Raw genomic sequence first — 24,504 nt, forward strand, 5'->3', positions numbered from 1 at the left:
TCAACCACTTGAGCACCAACGGTAGGTCGCACAACTCTGCCTCTTTCATGAATTATGTTAAAACTTTCCTGACCTCCGTGACACACTATTTCTAACTCCCATCAGAACATTGCGCAGCCGCTTCAATTCCATGAGCATTCAGCATTTACACCAATGAACAGCCTTCAACAAATCTTTTCTGTCACCTGCATTAGAAAATTGGAACCAGCTGCCCGACTACATTGTAAACAAGCGTGACCTTAAATTCAGAAAGGGATTATTCAACCACTGCAGTGAATAAATAATACTGAATATCTGTCTCCAACTCAGTGTTTTGACCAGTAACACATTTATTTTTTTCTTTTGTTCCTGCCTCCTACAGCTTTTCTGCCACTCTGCATTGACTAGTCTTTTTCCGCATCATTTCATACTGTATTTACTGTATCAAATCCCAATGCATTGCACAATACTGAGTTGTATTAGCATTGCATTAATGTTCTTTAGTTTGTTCTCTCTCCTATGTAATGCCCCAATAAGGGTCTTCAAGGGTAAAATAAATGACGATATCAGACTTCCTCATGGACCAGACAGCTACTTTGAGCATAGAACCAATTAAACAAAATTAGGACGGGTAGCAGAGGGCCCCCACAAGGTGCAGTAATCTCTCCTCTGCTCTTTAACATTGCCCTGCTCAAACTTACAAGAGAGCTGAACCACATCCCTGGAATCAGACATGTTCTATATGCAGATGACATCACGGTGTGGGTTTGTATGGGACAGACGCAGAGATCCAAGACAGCCCACAACAGTCAGCGGAGGTAGTGAAAGGGACTGCACAAACTATTTGGACGAAAAAATTGCATCTGAAATGGTTAACACCCGCAAAGAAGCAAAACTGCCGGTTTTCATTCTTCCAGTCCTTAGCAAACAATAACAATAGTCAGTTCTCCAAAAATAGAAACAACACTTTGCAGCAAAATGATTCCCTCATGTGTACTCAACAGTGATAAGCCTACACCGCAGGTACAAAGGGAAAGAAACAAAGCTCTATTGAATAAAAATGGCCTCACAGATAACACCCACTTTTGCTCGCGAAAATTTTGCATGTGGTGCCAGAAGTGCTGTCTATGCGTAAGCAGCACAAAGCCACACCCAAAAAATGCCGAGACAAATGGATAACGGTGGGCAAAAAGCCATGGCTGTGTCACATATGAATTTGTTCTCAAATTCTGCAATGCACTAAATTTAGTTTTCTCCCTGGACACTAGGTATGTTGACCAATAAGTATGTGCACTGAAATTGTTGGTAACAAAAGCAAACTGCTTTCACCTTTTCAAATGTTTCAGTAGTAAAAAAAAATTACCTTGCACAGCAGTCAGGAATGAAGATGCTACCTGTAAGATGCTGCAGTAGCAGCTGGGAGATAGTGCAGACAATACTAATTGCCATTTCACAGCACATGATGTTATGCAAGCCAAGATGCCTTTATGTGCTTTGAACCTCACACAAAGTGCTTACGAATGCTTTCCTCTCGTGGCACTTCCAAAACAGCCATGGTTCTGCTGTAACCACAGTAGTCTGTTCAAAATGGGCTGCGAAACTTGCTTTCAAAATTTCACAGGCGTGAAATTTATCACTCGCTAGAGAATTGAGCGCCTTTCATACCTTACTCTTATAGACGACAAAACTAAAATGAAATAAACGCACACATATAACACATGTATCCATACCTTGAAACTCTCCTCGACGTTTACTGCAACCCCCCCACCTCCTCTCCTCTCCTCTCCTCCCCCCCTCCCCCCCCCCCCCCCCCCCCCCGCCCCACATTTCAGTGATAATGTACAAAGGCATGCATAGCTTCTGCAAAAAGTTGTGCAAAAATAGAGTGATTTATTTTTTTTAACAATGCTTTGTTGTAGGTTCCAAAATGTGCACTCTGAAAGTTTTCTGCCCTGAACATTTCTTTCTTTCTTCAATGCAATGAAACTGTTGCATGAAAAGCTGCTGTCCTGATAACGTCTGAGACCCCTTTCTGGAGACGAACAGGTAATTGCACTAGCGACTGCAGTGCTGAAAACCAAGGATGCTGGGTCCTCTAGGAGTAGAGCAGTACGTTCATACCACTTACAAACAGCAAATGCCACTGCACTCATGGCTGGCATGAAAATTTCGGGGTGCCGCCACAGGCACATACGTGACGCCACCACAAAGAGCAGCATTCACCACAGGCATCTCAGCACTACCTCTCATCTTTGCTCGGTGAAACTTAACTTGGTGCCAATGACGCATTTAGTTGATAATGATGCATTTTGTTGATTAAGGTGCACGACAGGGATGATGACAAGTTTGTGTCAGGCACAGTTCATGTTCGAGACGACAATCAGATATGCCTATGGCATGGCGTCAAGGAAGACTCCCATGTCTGAGAGGACCAAACTATTTGAGTGCAGCAGGGCATAGCATCAGTTGATATTTTCCACATGAAAAAAAGTGACATTTAGGCATGGCCATGTTATCACTTGCCCCAATACCATGCCTCTGCATGAGGTGCAGAAGAGCAAGTTGCTGGGCTAGTTGGTGCTGTTGCATCGTGGTGGAGCAGCGCAAAGGACGGGACACAAGAAACAAGGAAGAAACAGCGCCTGTGTACGTCTTTCCTTGTTTCTTGTGTCCCCGTCCTTTGCGCTGCTCCACCACGATGAGGTGCAGGCAAGCACAAATACCCCTGCTTGCTTTGTTTTTGTTTCTAGCTTGGCATTCAGGGGCCCGTACCCTTGTGAGCACAAAGATGCAGCAAAGACAGTGATCCTGCTGCTCACTTTTTCTGCGCTCTCCCTACAAAAACAAAATTACGCTGCGAAAAACAGCGCCCGAGCAATGCTGTACGAAATGAAATGGCACGAGTTGTCTTTGAGGCTTTTGTTTCTTTCATCCACTTGTTTTCCTGTCCTCTGTGGCTTAATAAAAGCTTCTTGACTCTAAAAGACGCGAACCAAGTTGGATAAAGTGCATTTCGCAAAAACAGCACAGGAGTCCAAGACTGCCGCAGGCTGCCTACATTTACAAACAGCTTCTCCAGCAGACAAGGAGAGCTAGGTATATACCAAGAGGTTCAGCATGTTTGCGTACGCATAACTATCAAAAGTGACAATTGTAGGAGCCACAAAGTCTCGGAAATTATAGAAAAGCGTATTGCCACTAGCGGTAAATAATAAAATAAGTGGCAGACACCGGGGAACGATATTTTTCACATGCCAGTATTGCAATGAACTTGCATACAATCTACTACTACAGCTTCACAGACTCACTGGGTTATAACCAAACAGAAACGTGTGCGATACCCACAGAGCAGAGCCTTAGATTGTTTAAGAAATGTCATACCGATTATGGCGAACAAATGATGCAAAATATTTACCTACACTAATGAATGAACTGTACTGCTGCAGCAATCTTGCCCTATCTAAAATTTGTCTAAAAAATTGCACCAAAGATTAGTGCAGTAGTTTTCTTGCTAATGCCATTCTGCTGACATGTCAATTGTCAATTTCACTATGTTTATTGACTTCCTCTGTTCTGTAGTACTTCTCCTTATTGCATGCGGTGCACTACTAAGAACTTTTGCTGTACCATAATTCCGCTTACGATCTCATGCTGTTTTCTCAACTGTGTCACATGATGCACGAGCATTCAAGATGGACTCTCTATGCTGAGCATACGTGACCATCTTAGGCCGACCCGGTGGCTCAGTGGTTATGGCACTTGGCTGCTGACCCAAAAGACGCACGTTCGATCCCGGCTGCGGCGGTCTAATTTCGATGGAGGCGAAATTCTAGAGGCCCGCGTACTGTGCGATGTCAGTGTACGGTAAAGAACCCCAGGTGGTCGAAATTTCCAGAGCCCTTCACTACGGCGTCCCTCGTAGCCCGAGTCGCTTTGGGACGTTAAACCCCCATAAACCAAACCAAATGTGATCATCTTACTGCACTTATTTTTTCTTTTTCTTAGCCAACACACTCAGGCTACCATGAATGCTGCTCTGTAAAGAGGTACTTCAGATCTCTAAACTGTTCATACAACTTTTTCACTGGCTTTCCTCGTAACAATTTGTTGCAAAATAAAAATTAAATTACATAAAAGTTTTGGTCTAATTTTGTGAGAAAAGGATAATGACCAAATTCAGCACACATACAATAGAAGTCAAGCTATTTGCAACAGACTATATTCATTCGACTTCACTGAAGTGCCAAAAATAATGCCCAGTTACACATGAGCAGCAATAACCTTCAAGTAGTACATCCAGTCACCTGAAAGCTTGGAAGTCAAAAGAGTCTTTCATATAGTGTTTGGTGTGAATGTACAGCCTTATGAGCACACAACAGAAGACTGAAAAGCAAAAGCGCGAATGCACATCAGGACTGACGGGTTTTAATGCACCAAAGCAACTCTGGCTACGAAGGACACTGTAGTAGAGGGCTCCAGGTTAATTTATGCCATCTGATGTTTCTAAATGTGAGCTGACATCGCATAGCACACGGGTGTTTTTACATTTTGCTTGCATCAAAATACGGCTCTGGAGCAGGGATCAAACATGTGTCTTTCGGGTCAGCAGCTGAATGCCCAAGCCACTGAGCCACCTAGGTGGGTATGCATGCATCTCAGGCTTCGGTTCAAGCTAAAGGACAGAATGATTAACAGGCAACAAGAGGCTTTAGAATTCTTCACTGCTTCAGGTGAGAAGCATGCTACTGGCACCTGAATAGGATTTACTTCCCAATCCAAATGACTGTTTTTGTTCACTGAAGTGAGCTTATGCAGCAGGACATGTCACAAAGTTTTGCATTGTTTACTGTTTATTGCCACACGTGCCATTGTTTATTTCCACTGCTTGCTAGGGCAACATGGTAAGCTTGTTTACGAAGGATTCCAAACATGCATGCATAATTACCTGCCATAATAAGGAACGTTCATAATGATGTGAGCAGGTTATCGGGACGGTTTACGTCGTGCTTAAATGGAACACAGTCAAGAGCTGCAGCACGTTGGGCCAATGACTATGCATCTGCCGCCACAGCTAAGTTTCTTTCGTGGGAACAACTTCGGCCAGTAAAGAGTTTGCTTCACAGTCTTCACTTGCCTGCCTGCCATCACTGCCATGCAGCAATATCTGAGAAACAGAGCATCTGAATTCTTGTAAGTTCAGTGCATGGTGGCTGCATATATGCATTGGGGAGGGCTCTGAATCCATTTTAACAAAACAAGAGCCCTCGCATAATTTTTATTCTTGTAGTACTTTGCAGGCTCCAGTTTCAGCCCAAGACATCTTAGCCCAGTGCAGTGACAAAAACAGCTTCTTCGGCTCAGAAACACACCACAAATGCAGGCTTAGCCTGAAAAGTTGGCACAGTGGTGTTTAGTGCACGTGACGAGTCAGAAGAAGCAGGGCTCACCTTCCCCATAGATGATCCGACGCACTGCACGCTGCCCAATGTATGTAACCAGAGCTGTTGCAACAATGAGGACAGCCGGCTCAGTGTCCTGGTACCTTGCGTTGATCATGTCACGGTGGAGGTTGACAAGGCCGCATACTCGCCAGAAGGCATACAGCAGGCTCTCCTTCTGCACATTTCAGCAAGAAGATACGCAGGAACAGTGTGCTGCACCATCATCAGGTCCTTTCTCGTCAATTTTTTTTTTTTTTCAGTTGTTACGAGATATGCTCAGATTCCTGGCCGTGCTTTGTAACCCATGCCCAAGTACCCGCTCCTGGTAGTAGTGCTCACTCGTTGAGCATGACCACAGACAGACAGCTCATTTTTGCTCAATTTTTAGGCAGGCTCATCCCAGCCCATAGCTGCTCAATGTGCAGGACTTGCTCACACTCACCATTTATAATGCTAATGGCGATGAGGTGTAATCGCAATGTGCATGCCAGACTTTCAAGGCAGACCTCAACCTCACTGCGATCGTTAAATTAAATATGGGAAATCATTTGGACATCGGGGCACAAAGGTGTGCTCGGGGGCAACATGGTGGCACATGCCGCTGCTGCTACCGCAGGTAGGGCGATCAATTCTTCATTACCCCCACCCCATCAGGGCCAACCCGTATGACCTCCTAAGCTACACAACCTCTTCAGTAGCTACCATGCACCATGCCCATGTGTCTCTCTATACTTCAAGTCGTTCCGCATCAAAGAATCACTCCGCCAGTCCTCTTTTGGCACAAAGACCCCCCTTACACGTTCCCAAGAGGTCTTCATCAATAAGGTTTATGCTGACTCTGCATATACCCCATATAGTCTGGCAAAAGGGCGACAGCCTGACAACACCGCGATAACATGGTCGCACTGCGGGCTCCACTGCCATGCAGACCTTACCCATTTACTCCGGAGAATGGCCACACAGTCCCTCCAGCATATAGATTACCGTACCGCACTGCTCACGGACACCGACACACAACTCCTATTTGCTGCACGTGGGAGCCAAAGCAGCTTGATCAGGGCGATGTAGAGGTGGCAACTAAAGCCCTTCGGATCAGGTCCAGCCATAGCAAAATGGACAATACACAGACTCTCACCTCGAGTCTGTGTAACGTTTTTTCCCATTTCTCTCACAGTGGCCTTTTTTTTTGCATGTTTGTTTAATGGGGGTTAACGTCCCAAAGAGACTCGGGCTATGACAGACGCCGTAGTGAAGGGCTCTGGAAATTTAAACCACGAGGGGTTCTTCAACGTGCACTGACATCGCACTGTACCCGGGCCTCTAGAATTTCACCTCCATTGAAATTCGACCGCCGCAGCCGGGATCGAACCCACGTCTTTCGGGCCAGCAGCCGAGCACCATAACTACTGAGCCACCGCGGCGGCTACAGTGGCCTTTTGCCTTCCTCTCAAAATATAGGACTTCCAATCAATCAATATGGGCTAGCATGTAGAAACATGAAAATAAATCAGTGATGAGACTTTTGCTGAATTTATATATGCCTTGCAGAACCAGGGTACAATGTAGAAATTCAGCTCCCGCTACCACAGGTAACAAGCAGAGCCTTCAGAAAGAAATTCCTTCACATCTGACCCGCACCTCAGGACATAATATAAAACAGCTGTGCCTCTTACACTGAAAGGTCATGCAATTCTGAGTTCCACAGTTCAAGGGCTATAAGCCACAGCACCATGGAAATTGCCCAAAGGCAGAGCACCTGCCTCATATGCAGGAGGCACCAGGTTCAACATCTTGCTGCCACTAGGAACCCACTGCTTATTCCGATGAGTACAAGTATTCCTCACCCTACAGTGAGAGCCTGGAGAAGAAGATGTGAATTCCCATCTATCTTGTCTGTGGGGTAACCATGAAGTGAGACTGTACACTTCCATCACCCTTCTTGCTCTTGAAAGGCACAAGGCGCTAGGAAAAAGTTGCCACCAAGTTTCCGGGACCAAGCAATGCCTTTGTTTCCTACCCATTTCATTTATTTTCTTAAAATACCAACTGCAGTATCACATGCGAAATATGATTGACAAAAAATTTCTTGAATCTACAGAGCACCATTTTTTAGTGTGTATGCACTAATCTGGTGGGTACCAACCCCGAGCGAAATTATCCGTTGTCTGTTCGCACTGTCAGTTCACCTAGAACGAGCACTCCATCTCACGACACTACCAGCTCTTCGTCGCCTTCTATGTAGCAAAAATCTGCTTTCACACTGATCCGAATGTAGTAAACATTCTCTGTAGTTTTGTTATTACCTTTGGACAAAGTAAAGCTGCAAGAGTTTTCTTTTATATCTTGAATATGGCACAGGTCCAAGCAGGAAAACTGCCCGTGGTGAACACGCTACACATCCTTTAATACAGGGGCTGATTGATATGTGTGGATCCATAGCAGAGTAAAAAAAAAAATGTATTTGGACATCACAAAACCTAATTAACAAGGGTTGAGGAGGAGCCTCAGTCCGTCAGCCAACGTTTCAACATAAGGCCTTGTCTACTTCGTGCAGAGCATTTATTAACACCACAAATGAAATGTCATCACAGGCTATGAATGCAGCCTCTTCTCAACAATGTGTTTCGTTCATTGATTTTATAAGCATTCAATGATTTCATGAAGTTATTTCAACTCTTTTTTTTTTGTAATAGGTCAAATAATTTTAGCCAAGAACTAGTGGCGACAGACACAAATTACATGTCAAAAGTTTCATAAATGTTCTTTATGTGACACAAGCTAACATTTTTTACTTTATTTGAGGTACTGTTCTTGCTAAGCACACTTAATTTTCAATGTTACATCCTTTAATGCCAGCGTGAAAGTAGCAATGTCTCAAAACTTCAAATGAAAAAATATTTATGTAGTCTGGATCAACGTTTGTGCCAAGTATGTGCTATAGTACTCTAATTTTCCATATATTTTGTTCGTGTCTTGTCTACGACAGGGCAACTACGAGACTTATAGTAGACAATTAAGTTGGTAACATACCTATATTCTATAGATGCTGTAGAAAAGGTAACTTTATTCACAGACTTCAGCAGCATCTAGTTCAAATTAAAACATTTAAAATTAGCTCCAGTTGAAGTCTGGAAAAAGTTATGTTTTGTACAGTAACTATGAAATACAAGCAAACAATTTTTCAGCCACTCATTTTATGAACACACTTCTAAACAGTTTTCAGTCATAAAGGATGTGACATTTTATCATAGCTCCAAACAGTATACTCGCCGAATGATTCTAGAGGTTCCTTTCTAGTAGCTAGTCCCATGAAAATGCCTCAAAAAGATAAAGTGGTGAAGAACAATTACAGATGGCCTCCAATAATACAACATTGCTCAATTCATATTAACACGACAGCGGTAAAGGCCCTGTTCACCAGATAATCCAGTCCACTGGCACCTGCCCACCGTGGCAGGTGCCAGTGAAATTAATGGCTGGTCGCTCGGGAAGAGCAACCTGGGCAGCACAAGGCCCACCGCTGGGAGCACCTGCCATCGCTTAATTAACTGCTGCACCACTGCGCCAGGAGTGGTGTGAGGACTCCTAGGGATCTACGAATCTATAAGATAGAGAATGACCTTCTGTATATATGGGAATTAACCCAACCCTTAAAGCGGAGCTTAAGGGCCCTCTTCAATTTTTTTGTCGCAACTCTCCATTGTATGGAACAGCCAGCAGGCGGCCGCGCTTTTCTTTGGCAATAAATAAAAAGATTCCTACCACAAGCTTAAATGCCAATTTTGCGATATTTTAACGAAACACAGTCGTCAACAGGAAGAATAAAAGTACTGCCACTCGTTCCAAAGGCAACAAGTGAGAATTGTTCTGTTATTGTTGTGAGGCCTGTATATAGACCCGGTTCATTTTCACTTGACGCATGCCAAGCATGCCATGTACACAGAAAATCAGAGGCACCTGCAATGAAGGCAGTGAAAAAGCAACTTTAAAAGAAAAATAATGACACTAGAACCATAACACAAAGCAGTTTGCAGCTAATCAGCAGCCAAATTCAAAAGGCTGTTTTCCCAAAAACATCAGTTCATGATTGGCTTGTGGTGTATCACTGGCTACAGTGATTGGCCAGCACACAAGCCCTGGCCAGTCACACAAACAGCCTTGTGAACTGGGCCCCTGATTTGCTGATGACACCGATTACACTGCATGGGCCTTGGTGAGACAACAGCGGAGGAAGTGTCCAGTAACCACAACTGGCTACTGCTCAAGTAGAAGCCACAGATCCACTTGCAGAACGCTTCATCGCAGGCAAAAACAAAATGCCAACTGAGCTTGCGGTGATATGCAGATATGACAGAGATATATGTACAATGTTGCATTAGTTTGCGCATATTTCTGGCAAGTGCGGCTTTCTTTACAGGGCAAGCAATGGAACAGCCCACAGTCAAACACAAGTCGCTAGAAAAGACCACCAGTATACTGCTGCAAGATCTTCAACCCCTACCCATGCCAACAGACATTGTGTAGCAAGTGAAAAGCAGGTCGCAACTATGAAGCAGAGGGCAAAGGTGAGAAGGAATGACTAGACAAAGAAGTGAGCACAGGAAGACAGGCAGAAAGTTGCTCTCTCTGACCCCAGCAAAAGACTCCTCGGCATTGCACAACTAGTAATGCTAGCTTTTCTTTGGCAGAAACACCTCCACTGATGTTTGAGCATTAAAAGGAGTCAGTTCGAAGGAAACCCTCAAGATCAAAAAGAATTTGGAATCATGCTCACGGCCAAGCATAAAGGAGGTGAATGAATGGCTTCAATGGTAGAATACTTTCTCAACTCAGTTACAATGCTGAATGGGAAGTTTACTCTCAGGCACAAGACAGCAGCTACACTGAATAGGCCATTTGTACTGGTGCAGTCTGCACTACATTAATTACCTACCATGACCTAAACTTTTCAATCATGGTAAGTTACTCCACTCATGCCCACTCCTGCCTAAGAAGTTTACAGTACAATAAAACATGAACAAGAAAAGTAGTAGAAAAAAAGCCTTACATGAAATCATTACACCAAAACAGGTTACAGAACAACTTTGGCAATGTACCTGGATATAAAACATTTCTTGATCTTTGGAAGTTGTACTTGAAACAATTAAAAGAAAGCCCTGAACAAAAAGTAGTAATGCAAGAAAGACAAAAATTGAAAGCGTAATATAGATAACACCGTAGAGAAAAGTATCACACTGATATGATGAGAGATGGTAAGGCATACTGAATTGCTTCAGCAAGGAACAAAGTCTACAGAATACAATGACATGCAGAGGGAAGAACCAATGTTTTACACGACATAACATACATTGAACATTTGTTTTTTTCCCAACAGCATTTTTATTGTTTCACATATCTAAATTCACACTTGTATTTTCTTCAAAGTCTTGAGTCACACATTTGTAGCCCGACTAGCTCCCCCTCATGCAGCATCGTGGCAGCTTTTGCGGGAGTACTACAGGGCTCCCAGAGCCCATCGCGTTTCCTCTGTGCGTCACAGCTCCTTTGACTCTCAAACTAAAATGGTGACATTTGTACTACTGCCTTATGCATCTCAGCAAATCCACCAACTGTCCCGTCTAATTTCGCCCCACAATAACATTCACACACATGCTGTGCCTTTCCGTATCCCGAAAATAGGTTTGAGGTCACTATGCTCTTCCAAGCACAGGTCGATCCACGATAACTGCAAACCAGTTTGCTTTCTTCCAGGTTTCTTCTACACTGATAAGCTTCAGTGGCGAAACCATTGCCACCTGCTCACTGACACCTTCAGCTTTTTGCTGGTCTCAACTCTCCAGGAAGTACCTACAATGTGTCAGGCATAGCACAGATGATTCGCCGCCTGCTGGCACAGTCATCGGCATGACAATTTAAAGCTCAGTCTGCTGCTTTTAAGATTTTTTCATTCCCTTCAATATGTATAATGTTCACAAACAGCAGTGGCAATAATGAATACACCTGCATATGCCCTTGTTATACCTGACCACTTACTCTGCTTCTGAGTTTTTTTTGTTTTTTTTTCAAGCCATCACCATAACATTTATACACCTCGAGCAAAGGCACAATTACAATTAAAGATCCCCCCAAGAGATACCCCACACGCAAACATGAAGGCTAACAGCATTCCAGCTGTTCACTTTCGTTTGTAACCGTGTCGCTATATTCAAGAGTATGATGCACAATATTATTCTGTTAGACATCTACACCATCTATGTTGATTCCCCGAAATACATTAATTAATAATTTTATACATTTTTGGATAATCAGGTTCACTAGCATTTCACAAGATATGCTAAGACAGTAATGGTTTACATAATTTCATGTGCCTATCAAGGAATGCCATCAATGGTGCCCAGATTTTTGCTGCAGTAATTACAACAGGCCAGAGCCAACAGATTACCCCCTAGTCAATTCATCTCCATACTCATTCAGCCTGGTTATTTCCATCACAGGACAAACGCTTCTCTCATTGGCTTCAAATTAGTCTAATTGTGCTCCCACAAATTTCTTAATCTCACCTCCACACACAACCCACTGCCATCCCCTGCTATTTTTTCTGCTTCTGGAATCCACTCTACTGCCCTCATGAACCATTTGCTATTTATTCTCCACATTACATGCCCTGCCCATGCTCATTTCTTCATCTTGGTTTCAGTGCGGATATCATTAACCCCTGTTCGTTCTCTAACCCACACTGTCCTCTGCCAATGTCGTTATACTTTAACACTATCCAATTTCTTGTCATGGCTCACTTCGCCAATTTCAGTTTAATTTCAAGCCTTTTTGCGAGTCTCCCTGTTCCTGCCCCAGATACAAAAGGTGTATGCACTATCCTCTGGAGGGATACTGGTAAGCTGATATTCACAACTAGAGAGTACCTGCCATGTGCACTCCACTCCATTCTTATTCTTTTTGCCAGTTCCCTCTCATGGTTGGGGCCTGCAGCCACAACTTTGCCAACACATAAGTACTCCTTTGTTGCTGCCGGTACTTCACTGCTTATAGAAAACTGTTGTTTACTTTCCAGACCGTTTAACGGCAGTTAAGTTTTCTCCATATAAATTTTCGGTTCCATCATTTTGCTTTGCCCGTTTACATCCTCAATCACATGCTGCGATTCCTCCCCTGAGTTACTCATTGAGGCAGACATCAGCAAACCAGGGGCTACAAAGGTGTTCTCAACTGACTTTGGTCTCTAGCCCTAACCACCTTAACCCATCACACAAGTCTCATAAACATGCAGCGAACAACACTGGAGAAACTGCGTTACCTTGCCGGACACCCTCTCCAATTTGTAGTGTGCCACTTTTCCTATGGAGGAGTATGGTTGCTGTGCAGTCCTATAGATATTTTCCAGCACCTTTACATATACCTTCTCCCCAAGCTAGTGACAAAGGCCTGTGTGGCTACTAACATTTCAATTCAATCAAATGCTTCTTTTTAATCTATGAAGGCTATATATAGCCTTTGATTCTAGTCTATTAACTCATCTAAAACTATTATGCAATTCTACAAGTACCCTCTTCTCTCCTGCCCACGCAGACTCCAGCACTATGCTGCTTGCATTGTTACTTAAATATCAGCAACAGCATTGATGGCCTCCAGGACTCAATGTTATCTCTTGTTCCTTTCTCCTGGTATATCATATTCCACTCTCGACAGCATGCTGAAACCTCCCCTGTCTGGTATGGAATTCAGAATGGAGCGTACAGCCATCACCATTTGAAATCCGCAGATACATACCTGTTTCTGCCCAAAAATTATCTCTGCATGCTGAGAGGCCCTGCTTTAAATCCTTTCCCAGTGTAATTGCACTGTGCTATTGAGAAAGCAGAGCTACTCTACACCCCTGTACAAACTTCTAGCACCAGGTTCATTATCCTGCAAGGCACAATGAGTTATTTCTAACTCAGCAACTCAATTTATTCATTTATTTAGTGCGTACAGCACACAACACGGTCCAAGCAGAACAAGCACACCAGTGTAGAACTACAAAACGAAGACAAACAGCATACAAGCACGGGTAACAGCACCTCAATATGATCCAAAAGCAATTTCTTTTTTAATGTGCGCCAACCAAAGGTCTTTCACCAGCCTTTTTGCTTTAAGGATTTGCACTCCTTTTCTTCCACTTTCTTAAACTTTTTTTACCCTGCACTTTCATGATCTATGTATACACCGCTCGGTGGTCCGAGAGTCATCCAGAACATTGTTAACCAGTCCAAAAAAACTAATCCCGAACGAAATTTATCGCCTGAATTGCCGCGTTGGCCTTACCATACATCCACAAAGTTTTCACGCCCCCTTCATTCATTAAATTCACAACAGCGTTTCCTTTCTTATCAGTTAATGAACACTGAACATGAGCTTCCGGTGCCAGTAGACCAAAGCCGAGTGGGCACAGCCAAAGGTCGTTACGAGATAAACAACGCGTGTTATCGCTTACTCTAAGCGGGTGCACATGGCTCAGGGTCTAGGTCCCAGTCGCGAAATCTCTCACGGCCACAAGTCACTTCAACTTCTGCCCATGCGAGATTTGTAAGGTAACTACGTTAATTACAAAGAACTGCACCTTGAAGTACGAGGGTCCCACAATACTGGCTAGACGCCAGCGCTGGAATAAGGAATGTCAGTACGAGAGTGCTCACCAGAGACGACGAGTCAGGCATCCTCGGCGGGCGGAGTTCTGCCGGTTTCGCGGCACCGCTTTTGCTTCACACTAGGCAGGCGGATCGAGGCACCCGGCGACCGCTAACCTCGCTTCGCTGCCCGCACGCAACTGACTGCCGCCTGGCCGTGTGGTAAGCGCCCCGTTTATCGGCGCACGAAAGCACTGATATCATGCCGCGATAGGTAAGAGGTAGCAAGAGCCGCTTTTCCGGTCGACACCTGAACCGTCGGACAGGATGGAACTCTCCTCTGCAGACTACCGCTGCAAGGTGCGTGATGCCAATGTGACGCGTTACAGCGCAAGTGGCGACGAAACGTTGATTCGGCGAGCGCGGATCATACCCATGCAATACCCATGCATGCCCGCGCCGGCGCCGGCCTCTTGGCTTGGATTGACCGGCGACCTTCGTCGACTCGAATCGACCATTCGAAGCAGTACAACACCGGCGCTATGGCGCTATATTCAACATGGTGCAACGCTGGTAACGCTGACCGAGCACCCTTTTCAAAGCCTTTACCGCTGCCGGCCCTCGTGGATATAAAAAGAAATTGGTTTTATGAGGTTAAACGTCCCAAAATAACTGGCACTATGAAGGAAGCAGTCAGCAGTAACGTTAATTTCGCCTCCCGAGGATGCGACCACCGCGGCCGGGGGTCGAATTCGCGTCTTTTGGGTCAGCAGTCGAGAACTTTAACCACTGAGCCACCGCGGTGTCTCGGATATACAAAGAAATGACAGATATTTTAAGCGATTAAATGTGGCTATTCTAGTACTGCCGCTCCGCAGTGCATACCGCTCTACTGCCGCTCCGTTTCGTTCAACGCCACATATTCCCGCGGCTCCGGGCTCCCCAGTCTTAGCGTGTACGCAGCTACACGAGGACACTTAACTATCTTCTCTCCATCTCCTCTTTCTCACGTGACTGTCTACACTACTATACTGTCTAATAAACAGGTTTTACCTCTGACTCCGACTGCAGAACAACAATATGGCAGAAATCTAGCATATGTAAGAGCGGTACATGCATGCATATTTCGTGGGGAAAAAAAAATTAAAGACAGGCAGCGTAAACGTTGCTCAGGTCCTCCACTATTGTTGTTGCTGGCCTCACAAAAGATGGCACATACCACATTGGGGGATCGGCCAAAAATCTGGAGAGATAGAGAGAGAGTAAATTTTATTAATAAAAAGTAATTATGCGGGTGGTTCACCCAGGTCCGGGAAACCATTGGCAAGTACACAGGCCTGACCGACGTGGAATCGGAATGCATAGATTGCTACGGACCTGTACAAAATAAAGGCAAAAGAAAAGCACGCGACAGAACAACACCGGTGGGTCCTACCTCGAGTAGGGCGTGGACAAAAAGGGATGAGAGTTTGGATGAAGTTAAAATGTAATAATGCAAACAAAAGAAAATATTGTAAGGTTTAGCAAGGAAGTCGATGAAAATATTGAACAGCGGTACAAACAGATTTGTGGCTGAACCCAAGTGTGGTGGCACCAAACGATAGCAAGAGCGGGCTGCTCAAACTGAGGCCAAGGTGCAGCAAGGGCAACTCCAGCCGTCTTCTTCTCAAAGAGGTGAAGCGACGACAATGGAGCCAAAAATGATAGATAGATTCAGCTTCACGGCAAAGTGCACAGAGGGGAGATATAGCGCCAAACCAGACCTGTGTAGACAAACTTAGAGGAGGCATACGGCAACGCAACCTCCTCAGAGAGACTTCAAGCTGGCGAGATCGACAAAACTTCCTGCGCCAGGAATATCTCAGACGTTGATAATCCGCTGCTGTTAAAAGTTCCGGGCTTTTAACGCACGTCGCCGAAACCTAGATGCTGCGATATACGCTATAGCCGGGAGGACAGACAACACGGGGCCGCTTACGGATGCCTTTGCGAGGTTATCAGCAATCTCATTTACTCTCACGCTGCTGCGAATGGGTACCCATATTAGATGTGCAAGGCTCAAATGTGTGGGGATAAGAAATGCGCTTAAAGTGAGAGAGTCAACAGGCGAAGCGGTCGAGGGACGAACACAAATATAAAGAATCGGTAATGACTGCCACTGCGGTAAGAGAGGGGTCTATAGTTTGCGTAGAGCAAGCACTACTGCCAGAAACTGCTTGCAAAATGGGGGCGAAACCTGAAGGTACAAAGAAAAGGACCAGTCAAATCGCGGACAGAAAATTCCCACACCTGCATTTTCTTTGCATAGCGAGGCGTCGGTTAATTGTTATTGCAATATTTGTTGGAAGGGTCTTAAACGATCTCTTAATATTCCATTCAGAATACAGGGTGATAAACGTTTTGCATTCTGGGAGAAAATGTCGAAATGGATAGAGGACCCACTGCTTAGCGCTGGAAACACAATTGCCTGTGGGGTATGAAAACTAGGCCGGTGGGCAGCAAAAAAAGGAGGTCGGCTTGCAACAAAATGCTTTGCGAAAGGTGCAAACGCGATTCATAGATTCTGAAGTGCACAGCTAGAAAGTGAAGTCGAGATAAGAGAATGGGAATGCGGGCTTCAAGGTACAGCACATTGGTAGCCACAAATCTGGGGAGGCCAAGGAACACCGAAGCGCTTCCCGCTCCAAAAGGACGAGAGGACGAAGTTTGTATGCTGTCGAGCCTGAGAAGAACACGGATCCGAATTCTAAAATGAGTCTGACCTACATTATGTAAATCATTAATAGCGCATCTCTGCGCATTCCGTACCGGTGACTGCACAATCTACGTAACACGGCACGAACCCGTTTCACCGCAACATGGCCAATCTGAGGCCGCCATGTGAGTTTGTCCTCATAAATGACACCTAGATATTTTAGGGAATGAACCTGAGGAATTGGTTGTAACTGACATGTAAGAGCTCCTCCATGTTTGCAAACAAGCGAGGTGGCGCTGCAGTCGCTAGCGGGCTCGCGGTAGGCGAGAGGCCAGGGTAGCGGTATAGCCAGGGAAGGCGTCGAGTTGAGGTGGTGCAGCGCCGGTTTTCAAGGCTTGCAGGAGCGGTTTGAGTTTCTGAGAATCATAGCAATGGTTGATGCTTTTAACTTCGCATTCCTCGAAGTGCTCGGGCTCGCGTTGGCCATGTAGGGCGTATTTCGCCACAGTGTATTGTATTATGGCTAGAAAGCCGTTGGTTTCTACCCTAGGCATTGAATAATATAAGAAGTTTTCGACACTGTGCACTAGCCAGTATGATTTTACCTAGGGACAGTAGTGAGGGAAGACGACGTGCGCTCACCGTCGGTTGACACACGTGTCGCGCTGTGCGAAAAGTGGGGCCAGCTTCGATCGTGTCCCGATCTCATCTGTCGCGCGAAACCGCTCTTTTTAGTCGTCAGATCAGGCACCAGCCAGGCCGACTACTCCCCTTCTAAACTGGTCGATTTGGTAAAAAGTTTGGATTCCTGAAATTATATTCTTTCCTAGCCCTGGGTGTTCTGTTTGGTGACGAAAAATTACAGCAAAGTATTCAGTAAAAAGTCATAAAATTACGGTTTTTAGATCTGTGGTTGTCAAAAATTGTGAGGTAATGGGGTTTCTGATGGTCCCGGCACGTCGCGAATTCTGCGGGTTTCCGACGACGGACCACTACAATGGTACCATCGGATCAGAGGTTTCGTTGATTTCAGTGCCGAATTTTTCTTTGACCAAAGCGAAAGCGAAGAGGCCATAAACGAGGGAATAAACTTAAAGGTTTGTTTTGTGATTTACCACATTCACTGCGACTGACATCACGCACCCCTCCGTAAATTTGTAACGAATGGAAATAGAAGAATTCTATTTGTCGCGAACGGTTCCAGAGGCTTTGAGGCGTGCAATAAATTTCTCGATTTTTTTCCTACTGGAGGAGTAGTATGCTAGTTATTTTTATAAGAATAGTTTTCATGTGACTATGCATGCGTAAGTACTGAGAATCTAAAAAAAGAAGTAATACCGCCATCATACAGAACAGGGCTTTGGGAACATGCTGGCATAAAAAATTACGGACAAACAGCTCATCGAGAAGCTCAAGTCCACGTACGTAGCTCCCCCCGCCACAGCGCATTACAGAGATTACAACGGACCGGCGAACAGCGAGCTTGACGCGCCCATAACAGTGGCAGAAGTCAGAGCGGAGCTGCACGGCCTAAAGAGACGATGGCCCCCGGGCCGGACCTCGTTAATAACAAGATGCTCGGAAATCTGGACGACGAATCGATCAGAGCCCTAACCAGATACCTAAATCAGGTGTGGGAGAGTGGCCAAGTACCCCAAGAGTGGAAGAGGGCTAAGATCACCCTAATCCACAAGCAGGAAAAACCACCAGGCTTAGAGAATCTCCGCCCAATATCACTAACCTCCTGCATAGGCAAACTACTAGAGAAAGTCATTCAGAGGAGGCTAACCACATACACCGAAGAGAATGATGCGTGGCCGGCTGAATTGGTCGGATTCAGGCACGGCCTCTGTACGCAAGATACCATGCTCAGACTACATAACGATGTAGTCAGCGACTTCAGGAAAAAAAATACGAAATCCATTCTAGGCTTAGATCTCAAGAAAGCTTTCGGCAACGTCAGCCACGACGCCATTCTCGACGGGCTCGCTGAGCTAGGAGTAGGCGAAAGAACCTACAACTACATTAGATCATTCCTGCGAGACAGGACGGCGATCATCAGCTTTCAGGGCTTAACATCGGAAGAGTTCCCGCTGGGCAATAGAGGCACTCCGCAGGGGCTATGCTCTCACCCTTCCTTTTTAACATCGTAATGAGGAAGCTCCCCCGTAAGCTTGGGCATCTCGATGACTTAAAACTAAGCAACGATGTGACCGTCTGGATCTGCAAAGGGAACGACTCGTACATCACATCCAGGCTCCAAGAGGCAGCAGATATAATCAGCAAACACACAGAGGACGTAGGTCTATGCTGTTCGCCAGAAAAGTCGGAGCTCCTGGTAAAGACCAGCAGTAGCGGGAAGATAACGCCAGATATAAAAATTAAAGTCAACGGGAACGAGGTCTTAAAGTAGATGAAATTAGAATATTAGGTATGATTATCAACCGCAGGGGTATAGTAACAAAAGCCTGATTAAGAAATTAAAGGACCGGGCGGCGCTCGTAGTCAGAGTTTTTAAGAAGACGTCCAACAGAAGGAGTGGCCTCACGGAGGCTAGTAGACTCAGACTCGTAGCTTTTGTCACGAGCAGAATCTGCTACGCGACTGCATTCCTAAATATCAACAAGAGCGAAGAACGGGAAATAAACGCCATAATTAAGAGATGTACGAAGTGCGCTCTAGGGCTCCCCATAACTACTTCTAACGACATTCTAGGGAAAATGGGGTTGCATAATGAGTGGAAAGAGCTGGCTGAGGCGGTCAGGATATCCCAGAGAGAGCGACTCGCAGGAACGACTCGCAGGTAGACAAATACTCGACTGGGTAAACCTACTAGCGCCCGGGGAAGGCGAAAGTGTCAGGGAAAGCATAGATCGAGAAATCAGAAAGCATCTATACGTCTGCCCCATACCGAAGAACATGCACCCCGTACACGACGAGGGGAGGAGGAAAAGCAGAGCTAAGCACCTCGCTAACAAATTGGACAAACTCCCGCCGGGATCGGTCGCCTACACCGATGCAGCGATCGGGAAAGAAGGCGACGTAACCTCAGTTGCCCTATTAGACACCGGGATCACCATAGGAATCGAAATAAACCGAGATCTACCGCCGGTAGAGGCGGAGGAGATTGCAATAGCCATTGCCATTGCACGACCAGGCGTGAAACACGTCGTCAGCGATAGCAAAGCGGCGGTTAGGAATTTTAGCAAGGGTAGAGTCAGCAATCGTGCTGCCAAAATTCTGAACGAGTCGTCTCTCGCCGAAAGCGTAACTATATATTACCTGGACCCAGCACACACCGGTCTCGCCGGCAACGAGGCTGCCCACATGCTCGCCCGCTCCTCATTACCTCGGGGTGCTGCGGACGCCTCCACAACATCATCCAAAAGCAAAGAAAGTATTGGTACGTTTAGGGATGCAACCGAAAATCTAAAGAAAGACCGCAGGATATATCCGCCACCGGATAGATCCCTGAGTAAAAAGGAGTCGTACGACTGGAGAAGACTCCAAGCTCGAAATTTCTTCTCGCCCCTGTGGAGGAGTTGGACGGGTGCCAGAGGGGTGGAAGAGGGACGGTGCAGAAACCGAAATTTGTAAATTTTTCGGCCACGTGGCAACATTAGATCACATAATTTGGAGATGCGTTCGTGCCCCAAGGCACAACACGATTAAAACTAGCGACGAATGGGAGACCACGCTGAGAAGCTCCGACGAAAAAAAAAACAGCGCTTCGCCGTCCGCCTGGCGGCCGAGGCTGAAGACCTCTTCTCCTCGACGGGATCGGATGTCCTCCGGCCGCGGTGCGACAGACTGCCTCCCCGGACGCCTGCGTACGGACCCGGAGGTGGCTGCCGCGCCATATTCGGCAGAAATATATGTTCTTCCTCCTCCTCCTCCGCCATTTCTACTTAATTATTCAAGACCCGGGGTGACTTGACGAGGGTGTTAATTATAATTACCCAATAACTGTACTACCAGGTATAGCTGAAAATATAACGCATTACTGAAATTAGCAGAGCAATTTACTATTTGCACCAAATTTGGTTACATATCTCATGCATCAAAAAGAAAACACTCTTCATTGCCCCATCCCCTGTCAATCTCGCTACGTGCCTCTGCTGGTAGCCCGCCTGCGGTTGCTTCTTTCCAAACAGGCTTCGCGGTCATGTACTACTTCATGATGCAGCTTATGACACATGCATGATGCAGTGAAAAGCATGTGGCTTTTAGCACACTTAAAGTACGCTGTTCGAAGCATGCCAACGTGACCGCCCAAGATTGTCACAGCTTACCAGACTTCTTTCCACTAGAATCAAACAATTATGTCGGTCATGTTAAGAAATAGTTCAAGTATATAATAAATGCCCTAAAAGGCGCCATTATACGTTCGTATAACTTCTACACACGTTAAGACATGCTGTGCTATCAACAAAATAACGCACTCCTTGGTGGTGAGTGACCCTGTTGGCGCCCGTGCACACCAGCTCAGGGTGATAAATACGTGCTCAGCTACATGCATCCTTTTTTTTCCTTGCGCAATTTTAAGCGTACCATGCTGTTGTTCAGGTGAACGAGCGATGAAGTACGTTGACTGGCAGCGCCGGTCGACACCCAGACTTCGCGCTCTTACTACCGCGGCCCATTTCCTAATGCGGTATTTATTTGCGAGAAACCTATTAAGGCTAATCTAATTTTACCTTTTATGATACTACGTGGATCCAACAGTGACGCAGCTGGTCAGTAGATGCTGCTTCTCCAGTGCGCAGGCATGATGCAGCCGCCGGTAGCTGCGGCAGCTGCGGTAGGTACGGCCAGGCGGAACCTGTTTTGCCTACCGCGCGAAAGTCGCTACTGAAATCAGCGCCACCGCATAAAAACAGCAGTTGCTAACACTGGGCCGCGGTCCGCGGCGTCCTGTATTACTCCGCTGGCCAATCGCAACTGTAAACGAAATCAATTTTTTAATGCTTGACTCTATCAAACAATCCACGTATCAAAGCTGTAGAGCTCGTAACTTTTTTTCTTGCGCTAAGCTTCTTGTTTACGTAACAAGAAACGTTTCAGCCACAGACTACTTTTTCGTCGTGGAGGAATTCTGTGCGCGGAGGCTGAATGTGGGCGGAGCTTCACAGCAGACTTAAGACAGAGTGGGCACCGGAGTAGCAACACCAACATGTTCTACATTCCACCTTTCTGCACTTCGCAGGCGTTCCTGGCGTCTTTTCTGCTTTGGTCAGCGCTTGCTACCGTTCCTTCACCAAGCCATTCAGATTGCGTGGCATCGCCCAACCACCACGCCGGTCCCGATATCTACATCCCGCTGCACCCACCCGGACAGATGCGCCCATCATACGGCGTATATACGTCACCCACGATGACGTCAATTCCCTGCGCCTATTTAAACTCCTGGCCGTGCGACACCGTCTTCAGTGGGCACCGGAGTAGCAACACCAACATGTTCTACATTCCACCTTTCTGCACTTCGCAGGTGTGTAAGCCTTTTTCCTTGTACGCTAAGAGAAGCGATGATATCTGCTTATTGCTGCTCCCGTGCCCACAAGTGCTTTCTGAAATTATTTGCGAGTGCTTTCATATGTCTGTGCTCTTACTTTGCTGCGGCGACATCGAATCCAATCCTGGCCCTAACACGCGCTCTGAATCCAATCTAGAAACACTGACTTTGCCTGACGAACCCTCGGAACAGATGGCCGCTATCTTCAAACTGCTCAAGGATATTCAGCTGCGATCTGTCCAGTCCTCTAAGTGCCAGACAGAATTGGTGGCCGATGTTAAATCAATCAAAGCTAGCCAAAAAAATATTGAATCTAAGATTGGCTGCATCCAAGAAAGACTTGATGCCCTTGAAGAAAAAACAAAGTGCTTTGATGACTTTGAAGAGCAGGTTACGGATTTCCAAAAATCTTTGGAAGCCCGCAACGCTGAGCTTGATTCTATGAAATCTCGCTTTGCCGACCTAGAGGACAGATCACGAAGAAATAACGTTATTTTTCACGGTTTCCCTGATTCTCGGGAATCATGGGAGGAATCTGAAGCCCTTGTCGTCAACATGTTAACAAGCCTTCACGTCAGTTTACCCGACATGGCAATTGAACGCGCTCATCGTCTCGGTTCATACTCGCCTAACAAATGCCGTCCCATCGTTGCAAAATTCAGCCACTACAAAATAAAAGAAAGTGTTTTTTGCGTACGCAGTGAACTAAAAGAAAAAGACATAGCAATATCTGATGACTACTCATCCGCCACCCGTCATGCACGAAGTAAACTGATAGCCTTTGGTAAAAGTTTGCCAGGAACACCCCTCTTTCATCTGCGCTACAACAAATTATCAGTCAACAAGAAACTCTACATGTACGACCATGCAAGTGACAGCGTGACAGAATGCGCCTCACAAACACATGTTGATACACAACAGGGCCTTTCATCCCCTGGCAGTGCGTAGCAAGGCGTGAGGGGCAGTGGTAGTCGTTTATCCCCTGTATCAGTCCTGTTCACTAACATTCGAAGCATTAAAAACAAACACGACTCGTTCACTTCTGCAGTAGACACCTGTAACCCAGATATCATTGTACTTACTGAAACTTGGCTGCATGCGCATGTTCGTGACCACGAAATTTTTTTAACCGCTCATAACTTCTCTGTTTATCGCTGCGACCGCACGATAAAAGAAGGAGGCGGTGTTCTTCTGGCTATTAACAAAAACTTACCCTCTAAGCATATTAGTATTACTACGAACTTGGAAATAAACTTCCAAAAAATTATAATTGGCGCATGCTATCGTTCTCCTACTCACTCTGCCTCCTTTGTTGACGAATTACAAGATGCCATCAACATCGTCATAACACGCCATCCTTTCTTGCCCCTGTTTTTGCTTGGCGATTTCAATATTCCAAACATTGCATGGAATAACGAACCCATTATCATAAGCCCTTTTTCCGCGTTAGCAAAAGATTTTCTTGACTTGTGTGCATTATTCACTTTCAGTCAACTAATAACACAGCCTACCAGAACCTCACCACACGTTGCTAGTACTCTTGACCTACTGCTAACTACTCGGCCCGAATTTATTTCGAACATTTGTTATTTACCTCCCCTGAGCGACCATTCACTGATTAATTTCAACATCAACATTTCACGGCCAAAAATCAGAAAGAAAACAAAGATCATTCGCGACTACAAGAAAGCAAATTTTGATTCCATTAACAAAGAGCTCTGCACATTTCTTGATACCTTCCTCACAGATTTCGACGACCGCAGTGTGCAAGGAAACTGGGACATGTTTATGGATAAAACCACTGAATTAACAGAAAAGTTTATCCCTACGTACACTGTCTCCTCCGACGGTCACGCTCCCTGGTACAACACTCACATAAAGCGCTTATCTAACAAAAAGAAACGCTTATATAGATCAGCTAAAACGTCTGCTAACACTGCAAAATGGGCAGCTTACAAACGTGCATCTAACGACTACATCACAGCCCTTAGGGCTGCAAGAGATAACTTTTTAAAAATCACATTGCCATCTATGCTATCTACTGACACGAAAAAGTTTTGGCGCACCATTAACCCAAAGAATGACGACTAATAACCCTTGTTGATGACGCTGAAAATGCCATCTCACCTACCGATTCTGCATCCATCTTTAATGAGGTTTTTACACGCAACTTTTCGAAACCCACCCATGCCACTCATCCAACTACACACTCTTACGACTTTGCTGTAATGTGCCCTTTAACCATTGAACCAGTCG

The 24,504-nt window shown here is 45.6% G+C and overlaps 1 protein-coding gene across 3 annotated transcripts in view; it reads right to left on the bottom strand.

Annotated features, from left to right (window-relative positions):
- The window catches only part of Sply (Sphingosine-1-phosphate lyase), a 421,339-nt gene that overhangs the window by 55,505 nt on the left and 341,330 nt on the right, over positions 1–24,504 (bottom strand). The window contains exons 1-2 of one of the 3 annotated variants that reach the window (XM_089583903.1): positions 14,111–14,530; positions 5,427–5,595 (exon numbers count right to left, since the gene is read on the bottom strand). In XM_089583903.1, the coding sequence (XP_089440029.1) occupies positions 5,427–5,595; positions 14,111–14,131 (190 nt within the window). In that variant the 5' untranslated portion in view covers positions 14,132–14,530. Of the gene's footprint in view, positions 1–5,426; positions 5,596–14,110; positions 14,531–24,504 lie in introns of those variants that run through there. The other 2 variants (XM_089583905.1, XM_089583906.1) reach the window with 2 other exon arrangements.

The sequence above is a fragment of the Amblyomma mixtum genome, chromosome 3 (genome assembly GCF_055824585.1).
Source record: "Amblyomma mixtum isolate Tamu chromosome 3, ASM5582458v1, whole genome shotgun sequence".
Taxonomy (NCBI): Eukaryota; Metazoa; Arthropoda; class Arachnida; order Ixodida; family Ixodidae; genus Amblyomma; species Amblyomma mixtum.